General features: G+C 32.8%; 3 protein-coding genes across 3 annotated transcripts in view; 2 read left to right on the forward strand and 1 right to left on the reverse strand.

Annotated features, from left to right (window-relative positions):
• LOC104699685 overlaps positions 1–241 on the reverse strand; it is a 2738-nt gene extending 2497 nt beyond the window's left edge. Inside the window, exon 1 of the mRNA XM_010415025.2 lies at positions 160–241. The gene's annotated coding sequence lies outside the window, so the exon portion shown is untranslated. The remainder of the gene's footprint in view (positions 1–159) is intronic.
• On the forward strand, positions 3364–4186 carry LOC104699686. Its single transcript, XM_010415026.2, has one exon. The coding sequence runs from the start codon at positions 3484–3486 to the stop codon at positions 4039–4041; it is 558 nt and encodes a 185-aa protein (XP_010413328.1). The 5' UTR covers positions 3364–3483; the 3' UTR covers positions 4042–4186.
• Positions 9173–10554, forward strand: LOC104699687 (NAC domain-containing protein 66-like). Its single transcript, XM_010415028.1, has 2 exons — positions 9173–9363; positions 9651–10554. Exons 1-2 carry the CDS (start codon positions 9192–9194, stop codon positions 10484–10486), a joined length of 1008 nt encoding a protein of 335 aa, XP_010413330.1. The 5' UTR covers positions 9173–9191; the 3' UTR covers positions 10487–10554.

A 10707-nucleotide genomic window follows, 5' to 3' on the forward strand; every position in this document is an offset into this window, starting at 1 on the left:
ACATAAGCTCTTCCAGTTGATCTCTTCTCATCCTCACTTTAACCCGTACAGTGCTTCTACGTTGTTGCGGCGACTCCTCCACGTGTCTTCCTCTTCCTCCGTCGCCAGAAGCCGGGTGTACAGCGCAGCTTCTCCTAAGAAAATTCCCCATTTCTTGATCTTCCTTGTTTTTCAAGTGCTTGCATAAAATGATGCGTGTATGACTTGTTTATATATATATAGGACTATAGAGAAGAGATTGAGATTGTTAGGGATTTTATTTAGGCGTGGGCATTTTATATATAGGCGTGTGCAATTTGGTTTTCCTATTGTTTGGGTTGGGTATTTCGGTTTTGCCGTCAAAGTATGTCCAAACGAAAGCAGAGAAAAATGATTTAGTTTGGTTATATCCGGTTCCAATATTTGGTTTGGTTTTTAATAACCTTTTTGAAATGAAAGTAGCAATACACAGTTAACTATGTATAACCTAATATCGCCTTGATCTATTAAAAACGTACGTTATCCTTGAAAAAAAACTAGTTTATTCGATTCGATTGCACTAAATTTAGTTTTGGTTCGGTGGTAATATATAAACTGTGGCAGTAGAATGTTATAGTAAACCCCGGTTAGTTTCAATGTGAAACCATTTGGGTTCTTTTTTCAACCCGGAATTTTATAAAAAATGAGGAAGGAGTTTGAGTAAGGATGTGAACTACGATGCATGGGGCATGCGAGGTTATTAGACGGAAATTATTAAAGTGTTGTTCTGGTTCACGTATCTGCTGACGTGGAATCTAAGTTAATTAATTACTATACTAAACAACACACAGGCACAGGCAGGGTGTGTTTCACGCGTCAACTATCTTTAAAGTTTTCTCCGGGATTTTGTCACCTTAATTAAGCCTGTCATTAAATTAATACTCACCTATTTCTCGTTTTTTATTAAAAATAAAATTATTATATCGAATGAAACCTCCCCTTTTTCTGATTGGGTTTTCGATTTTAATTAAAAAAAAATTGTATGTATCTTTGTATATATTCAGGACCATAATTCATGATTTAGTTTTTCGTTAGGCCCATTATGTGTTACCACTTTAGTTAAGTCTGACTCGTTATGTAAGTGTTGGTTAATTAGGCCATATAGGTTGGTGTTATTAGGAGGCTAAACTGCCCATCCTAACCAAATTAATTTTAAACAAAGGAGAAAGAACAGTTTTGAGAGTTTTAAAAGAAAGAACAATCTATATATATATATTTTTGGACACATTTATGAAATAAATAATGAAGTTCACAATTATTTACAGATATGTCATTAACAATAAATATTTTTAATTTTAATTTATAAAATAAAATTTAAAACCAACATTTTGTCCAGAAAAAAATTCCTAAAATATCTCCTTAATCAATCAACGACTAATTACAATATCTCATTAAATATTTGTTTTGTAAAATTCCTAAATATTTCCTTAATTCATTACAAGATTTAATGCTAACAATAAAAATGTATGTAGAAATCCCAAATTAATCTTCAATACATATTTGTCCATTTTATCTGCAAAAAAAAAAAAAAAAATAAAAAAAATTATCATATTTCATAACTTATTTATGAATCATATGTAAACAATTCTAAAATTAAGATATTTTGAACATAATGTATACTTGATTAGCAAGATTTTTGGTACTAAATTTTTTTGCATTTTCGTTATTTGGGTTTTGAAAAACGTGCATGTTGTACTTAAACAAAGAAGAAAAATAGTGTTTGAATATTTAGCGGGATTGGTTTGGGTATCAATATAAATTAAAAATTATTTTATTAACTGTTAGTAAATCATCAGTTCATTATTTTATTAACGTCATCGACGATTGAATATTAGGTATATCTAATTAAGTTTATTAAATTACGATTATGTAAAATAAACAAACAGTACTACGGTATACCACATGTTATATTCTGAATTTAACAATTTAAACCGGTAAACCTAAACTTTTTAAACCGGTAAACCTATATAATATATAGATATAAGGGGATATACATTTAAAATTTACAAAACATTAGTCATATATAGTTAATCTATTTAAAAAATTATATTTTTATTTTACTTTTAAAAATATAGTTCCGCGATATACCGCGGGTTAAAACCTAATTCATTATATAAACTCAGTTTCATTTAGGGTAAGGGTCTTCAAAAGAAAACATATAAACCAAAACAGAACCACGTTAAAATCTCAAACTAAATATTAATTCATTTCTCACTTGAAGTTTTTAAACAAAAAGAATAAATCAAAGATGACAAAAACAATAAATTATTAAAATTTCATCTGTATTTCTATAACTCATAATTCTTTGCTGGTATTTATAAATTTCAGCATGTAGTGTGAGAGACAAGTAGGCTAGTGGAATTTTTATAATATATATTCCACTATGGTGGGTTCAAAGCTCTCTAATAGAACTCAAAAAAAAAACAAAAAAAAATGTGATTATGTAAATATTATGGGCCATTGCTCGTCAGGACCCTTGAAATTAATAATGACCCGCCAAGAAATTGTTGGTACGTAATTGAGTGCACCGAAAGATGGTGGTACTGTTTTTTTCTTTCGTCTTTCTATAATCTTTCTTTTTTGATCCTCCGTATACTATAAGAAGACAAAAATGTTATGTTGTTGTAGGACATGGATCCACAAGTTATGTGACATTACATTAATCAATTAGAGTAGAAACAACATGCAAAGATATACTCTGTTTATCTTGAAAATCTTTTAAGATATACACTGTTTGGTCAATAGTTTAACACGTAAACGGTAAACGTTTGTTTTATAAATTTCGTGGGGTTTTCTCTAAGAATTTGGCTTCACCTGAATGTAAAAATAATAAAATTCAACTGCAACTTTGATTAACCATATATAGTTTTATAAAGTTAAGATTAAAGTCTTTTTGTCTCTGTCGGCCTTTTCAACCTTTTGACCTCACGTGAACATTATTAACCCTGTCACTTCCTTTTTAAAAGGGAATGGGTGAATAATTTATATTCTTTCTTGTAGTTACGTTTTCTTAGACAACCGCTCTCTATTTTTATACAACCTTGCCAATTAATCTACAGATATGGAATTTATTAGCTTCAAATGAAATAAGAAGTGCCAAGCACTTTCAAAATGAAAATACATTATATTGCCAAAGTATTCTACGAGTAGTCATATTACCAGTTACTCTGAAGTACCCAAAATCATAATATGAATATGATGATAATAAATTATCGCAAGTACAGGATCTTCGTTCCTTTTTAACCAAGAAAAGTGGTGGACCATCCACAATTTTTTTCTTTTTACTTCGTAATAAAGTTTTATACTTTATTTTGGTAATAGATACTTCATATGCTCAAAGAAAACCTTCGTCTTAAACCTCTCTCCGTCTTGGGTTTTCTTTGGATTCCATACATTACAAATACACACAATAATAACTTGTTACTATTATATATTCTCTTGTGAAAAAAAAAACAAAAAAACAAAATGGGTAACTGCGTATTCAAAGGAAGTGGTGGTTCAAGAAAATTGTACGACAAAGATGATTCGTTGATAAAAGTGGTGACTCCAAACGGTGGCGTTATGGAGCTTCATCCTCCCGTCTTAGCCGAATTCATCACCAACGAATTTCCCGGCCACGTCATCCACGACTCCTTAAGCCTTCGCCACTCATCTCCACCGCTTCTACACGGCGAAGAGCTCTTTCCCGGTAACATATACTACCTCCTCCCTCTTTCTTCCCCCGCCTCAACCACTCCACAGTACTCTTCCGAACAACTATCAACGCCGTACAGAATGTCTTTCGGGAAAACACCGGTAGCGACGGCTATGAATGGCGGGGGAGGAGGTGGTTGTGGAGTGTGGAAGGTGAGGCTTGTGATAAGTCCAGAGCAGTTGGCGGAGATTCTTGCGGAGGATGTGGAAACCGAAGCGTTGGTTGAAAGTGTGAGGACGGTGGCGAAGTGCGGCGGAGGTGGACTTCACTCGAGGGCCAACTCAGACCAGTTAAGCGTTACGAGTAGCTTCAAAGGGCAATTAAGGTAAATTTTCCAATATGTGTAATTTTTACGTGAATTATGTAATACTCTGTTTTCACGGTTAAGCTTTTAAATTATGTTGATTTGCGTTGGAGACTTTGAAGTGATTACATAAGTTTATAAACTTAGAAATATATGACATTTCGACGACATCTCACATGAAACGATTAATTAATAAGATCCTAATTAGATTATTTAATCTTTCTCATTCAATGCAAAAACCTAAAAGAGCCTAAAAAGAGCAAAACAAACGNAAAAAAAAAAAAAAAAAAAAAAACGAGAGGCACATAAATATCATATTGTTCACTCGGGAATGAAATGGTCTACTGAGTTCAAACTTTATGAGACGCAATAATTTTATAAACATATATCTTTTCCCTTTGTTGGGATACAATTAATCATTTTCCCTTTTCATGAATTGTACTTCTATTTTATTATGTTTTCATGTTTTTAATGTTTAAAATTTTATGAAATGCAATAATTTTATAAACATATTTTAATATGCAAAAATTTCATATTCTACTTTAATTTCTTTAATTTCAAAAAAAAAAAAAAATCAAATTAAGAGACCTAATATAAGAACCCATCGTTGGAGGGAAAAATTGTAATTATATTTCCCAAAGTTCTTAATCAACTAAAAGTACATCTTATATTAATTCAAAATTATAAGAGCTCCAAAAATATAAACCCCATTGAGATTGCCCTTAGCTCTATTGGGTTTATGTTGAAATGATTTTTTGTCAACTAATCATTTGAGTTTATTTCAGGCCAAAGGACCCAAATATGACCAGAAACAGTTTAGGATTATACACCCTACATAACTATTAAAAGGTCCTGATATCGGTTTTATAACTAAATACAGAAACAAAGAAACAATTGTTCCTAGACTTGACCATGTAGACTTGTAGTTTGTTCAAAAGAATTGGATCTTTTTTAGATTATCAAAACATGCCATAAGGCCCATAACGTAGGTTGCATATATAGAATCAAAATTGGATATGTTGCGTAAAAGCAGGTTTTCTCTTCCAACACATTTGTACTGTATATAGCTATGTGACTGATTCCTCTGTTCTCGTCCAACCAAAAAGAACACTCCGGCTTGTTTATCACCTCCATATATAATTTTCTATTTGGGTACAGTTATTTTAGAATTTAATCATTTATTGGGAGCGAAAATTCATCATCATATCATTTAGATACATAATCTATTTGAAAAGACAAACACACATGGTTCAGGTTTAAGATTAATAATTAAACACATATTTTTTAATTGTGAGACCAAGGTACGTACCTTTCTCTCTCGTGCATGCAAAAGTATTTAACTACTTGATTACTTCGTCATGAGATACCAAAGTGAGGAAGAATACATGTATTAGACGACAAATATTTTTAAAAATCTAGCAATTTCAGCTGTCCTGGCTGCATCAACAACCAGCAAACTTGGAAGGTATTAACATTTGTTTACTAAAAAATACCTTAAACGAAAAAATTCCTTCAACATTGGAAAAGATAATATGCTATAATATATACCTATTTGAATTTTGGAATTTTCTTCGCTATCGCAATAAGATGCTTAATTTCTACTTGGCCGTCCAACTGGTTCAAAGCCGCATCGATAAGGCATTCATAGATTGATTATCTTCATTATGCTCTTCAAAGCCGCAATGATGCAACACTGGTTCGTGGAGACTTTATCATAACTTTTTGTGCTTGCAACAATTGTTTTAAGACATGTCCTATACACAGAGTTTCTGGTTTCTTTATGTCTTACAGTCGTTTAATTTGTTGTCTCTTTCAAGGGAGGATTAGTGCTGCTTACTAATGTGATATATTATATATATATTGTATCATACCAATGTGATGTATTTAGTTTTACATAAATGTTGTTTTCCTATATCACCTTCGTTTATAATATAATATATATAACTGGTAGTACATAAATGAAGATTGTTTCGAAGTTCAATAAAATTAATCCCTTGATCACTTGGTAAACAGATCGCTATCGTAACAACTACTAATATGTGAAAAGAAAAGACTAAACCAAACGAACACAATCAAAAGTCACCTTCAATCCTTCAACTTTGATATTACGATTCCTAAATTTCTTAAAGTACGAATTTGTAAAGCTTTCTAAATCCACGTAAAAGTTAGAATTACATTCACTTGTTCGTACACAAGGAGAACAAAAGGGCCATCTTCTCCACGGTCAGCTTAGTAAAGGAGACTCATGAATCAAGATCTGGATCAGCATCGCAATATTGGCTTAACAATGTTCGTTTCAAACTACATATTGGCTGCAAATGGTTGCTTAAAATTGAAAAAATGGATTGAACAAAATTGGGTTGAATAATATTCAACTCATTCATCTCCAAAATAGTGGCTGAACAAGTTGAACAATTTTGCTGTAGGATTAGTTTATTTTTCTAACTTTTTAAGTTGAACGGCTGAATAAGTTTTTCCAACCTCTTCAACCTCTTTAATGCAAATGGTGAAAATTGGTTGAATAATTTTTTTCAACCTGTTCAATCTCTTCAACCGTGCAACCATTTGCACCCATTATATAATTCTTCAACCACATATATTTATTTTCTTAATTATTCATTTTGTAAATATAGCCTCTATACTCAAATACATTTAGATCAGACCACATACATTTACTCAATTTTGGTTTAATCAGAATTAACTTTTTTTTAAATCAAATAACATTATGAAAAAAAAAAGATCATCAACATGCAAATAACATTAAGGCAACGGTAGGTCCTATATATTTGAAGTATATAGAAATAATTATAATCTGACAGTTCGTATGTCCATTTCACGTATTCTTCCCCACGATTTCTTACGATTTTCTCTAGCCCCACTGCTTTGATTCTACACTTTTTTGAACTTCCTGCGCCATTAGTATGCCGTAAGGACACGTCGTCATTAGTTTATAAAACCCTTTGCAACTGTCTGCATTATGCTTGCAAGCTTGTATATATTTTTTTTTTTGGGTATCAATGTAAACATCATTCAAACATAAGTATTCTTAGCCTTGGGATTTCGGTTATTTCGGTGAATTCGGTTCGGTTATTTCATTTTTTCGGGTTTTTGAGTTTTGAAAATCTAACCGAATTGAACCGAAATATATTTCGGTTCGGTTATTTCGGTTTATCGGTTAATTCGGTTTTCAAATTTCAAAACCGAAATTAATCGAAATTTGATTAAAAACATTAAAAAAAAATCAGATTTTTCGGTTATTTAGAGATAATCTCGGTTTTTTCGGTTTTATTTTAAATATTTCGGTTTTTTTGGTTTCGGTTTTTCTGGGTGATTCGGTTATTTTAGGTGTAAATTTTGGTTTTGTTAGATTTTTTCCTAAAAATTTATAAATAAAAAAAAAAAATAATAATAATAATAATAATAATTCGGTTAACCGAAAACCGAACCGAAATAACCGAAATATTTCGGTTTTTTGGAAAAAAATTGTACCGATCGGTTCACCCGCCATAACCGAAACCGAACCGAACACCAAAAATATCGGTTCGGTTCGATTCAGTTATTTTGGTTCGGTTTAAAACCCCAGGGCTAAGTATTCTTATTACATACTCCGGATTGCAAAACCTTGTCAGTGCTATATATTCACATTTCTCAAAACTATAACTTGTTAACTGTATCAGAAAGCATCCATTATAATTAACTCAATTTTAATCTCATAATTTAAGTTAGTATGGCGACTGTTATCCTATAGCAGAGTACATATATGGCCATAATAAGTTTTGAGTCCCTGAGTATATATTATGAATCTATTATAAACTCAAAACCACGTTAAAAGAAAATCAGAAATTAAATAACCGTTTGTAAATAGGCCCCCACAAGATCTACGGCATACGTACGTACATACTTCTCTCACAGTTGTAAACAACTGTTCATCTAGATTCACGTCGTCATCCGAACTTAAAATAAATACAGTAAGTTATTTTATTTTTGGCAAATCCACTTTCTTTTCTTGAACCACATGCACATAATGCGAATCTCAGACCCTTTNTTAAAAAAAAAAAAAAAAAAAGACCTTTTTGTGCAATGTTAATTACCTTACCTGCACATATATTCCATGAGGAGTTTGTGGATTCTCATGAGTAATATATATACTTCACCATTCACCAGTCTATCGATATGATATCTCCTCGCATCACGTTCTACGTACAAACTGGCCTCTGAAATTATTTGAATTCATATCGATAATAGTAGACTAAGCTACGAGCTTTAATCGACGAGTTTTAATGTCGTAGTTAACATCACATCACATCTTTTCCTTTGTGTATTCTTTGCAATTTATGAGAAAACAAAAATGACTAAAATAAAATGTCTTGTCTATAGAGAATTTTAAGGTCGGGTGTCATCGTAGCGATGTGGGCTTGCTTCCTACATTACAGTTGACAAGTGGATCCCACGTGGACCATACTTTTACCCAATGGCTACGTGACCTGGTCCCACTGTATTTAGAAAAACTACCCTAAACAAAATTAAAGAGGATCATTACACATTTACACCGAACTAAAAGATAGCAAAATAATTTTAATTTTAAATTGTAATTAATTTTTTATATTTTGCATTATTGTATTTTTGACGGGTATATTACTGAATCATGCAATAAAATAGATAGTTTTTGTAGTAGATTTATATAATGTGATCTCAAAAGTTGGCAAAACGATAAGCTGAAGAAGCTGGCACGAGGTACTTGGTATAGCCGTTTAGCCGTTGGTAGTATAGATTTCCCAAGCAAGTACAACATTCATTACGAGTTCTGTTTCCGGAATATAACAGAGACTTCAAATTATTAGAATAACCCCTTAGAGGCTCTTATTATGTTTATTTGTAACTGGCCGCTCATGCATACTTACAATGACACCATATGAAAACACAAGATATTCGGATTAAAAATTAATACTCCCATTTTTAAAAGGAAAATTTGTTAAAAAGAAATTAAAAATGAACACATGCATTTCATCATGCATGTATTTTTTGTTTTGCCAGGTGATGTAAACAATATACACATATATTTTATTTATTTTGACGTCGAGATATACACACACACACACATATATATATATAGAGACCCACTTTGGTTAGTTATAAACTCGTTATATGTTCTTCTTCTTTTTTCTATCTTTAGCAATGAACATATCAGTAAACGGACAGTCACAAGTGCCTCCTGGCTTCAGGTTTCACCCGACCGAGGAAGAACTCTTGCAGTATTACCTACGCAAGAAAATCTCTAATGTCAAGATCGATCTCGATGTTATTCGTGACGTTGATCTCAACAAGCTCGAGCCTTGGGATATTCAAGGTTCAACTTCTATCTTTATTGTCTATATTATTTCTTGCAATCTCGAGAGTATACATAGACTTTCTTGATTCTTGATAAAACGTAATATTAGGGCTTCTATATATTAAAGTATTCTTCCTATCACGTTGAGTCGTAGATAGAAGCTTCAAGAACTGGTGATTTCATATTGGGAAAAATTCGTAGAGTAAAAAAATACATATACGCTTAATTGTTTGTTAAAAATATATACTATTTGGAAGAAGAACTATAAGAACCTAACATATAACTCTTGTTTTTTCCCTGAGTAGAGATGTGTAAGATTGGAACAACGCCGCAAAACGATTGGTACTTCTTTAGCCATAAGGACAAGAAGTACCCCACGGGGACTAGAACCAACCGAGCCACCACGGTCGGGTTTTGGAAAGCTACAGGACGTGACAAGATCATATATACCAATGGTGATAGGATCGGGATGCGAAAGACGCTTGTCTTCTACAAAGGTCGAGCCCCTCATGGTCAGAAATCCGATTGGATCATGCATGAATACAGACTCGACGAGAGTAGTGTATTAATCTCCTCGAATCACGATGATGATGTCAACGTCGACACATGTGAGGCCATAGGATGCGACGAAGGATGGGTGGTGTGTCGTGTTTTCAAGAAGAAGAGTCTTTGCAAGACCATGATTAGCAGCCCTGGGAGATCGGTTAAAACGTCGTCGTTCAACGATGAGACTATCGAGCACCTTCTTGAAGCTATGGGGCAATCTTGTAAAGAAGAGATAGTTTTAGACCCTTTTTTGAAACTCCCCAACCTCGACAACAACTGTCACGTCAGCAAAGTTGTGGATCCAAGCTTCGTCACTAGCTGGGCCGCTTTGGATCGGCTCGTTGCCTCGCAACTAAATGGGCCTAACTCGTATTTGATCCCAGCCGTCAGTGAGACTTCAGAATCACCGTTCCATGAACTGGACCGGTCCGGTTATTATACCGGTTTAACGACGGATAATTATATACCGGAGATGGATTTGTGGAACGATGCAGAATTCGAGAGACCGACAACGTCATCGTCCAACCCATTGTGTCACGTGTCGAACGGAAGTGGATGTCGGAAAATGGAAGTGGCATACCAAAACATTGTGTAAAGATGTAATAATCATCATACCATATAGTTGTTGAAAGTTGAAAAAAATTACGATAAGAAGGGTCAGTTTGTGATAATTACAGTAGTTATGTGAAATCATTACAGATAAACAAAAGTTCTCTATGTCTGTCGTACACTTTTATATCATAATGATTCTATATTTTATAAATAGAAGAATATAGTTTTGAATTTGATTGGTCTTAGAATTTTTTTAATGTTTGA

This window comes from Camelina sativa, chromosome 7 (assembly GCF_000633955.1).
Source record: "Camelina sativa cultivar DH55 chromosome 7, Cs, whole genome shotgun sequence".
In the NCBI taxonomy this organism is placed as follows: Eukaryota; Viridiplantae; Streptophyta; class Magnoliopsida; order Brassicales; family Brassicaceae; genus Camelina; species Camelina sativa.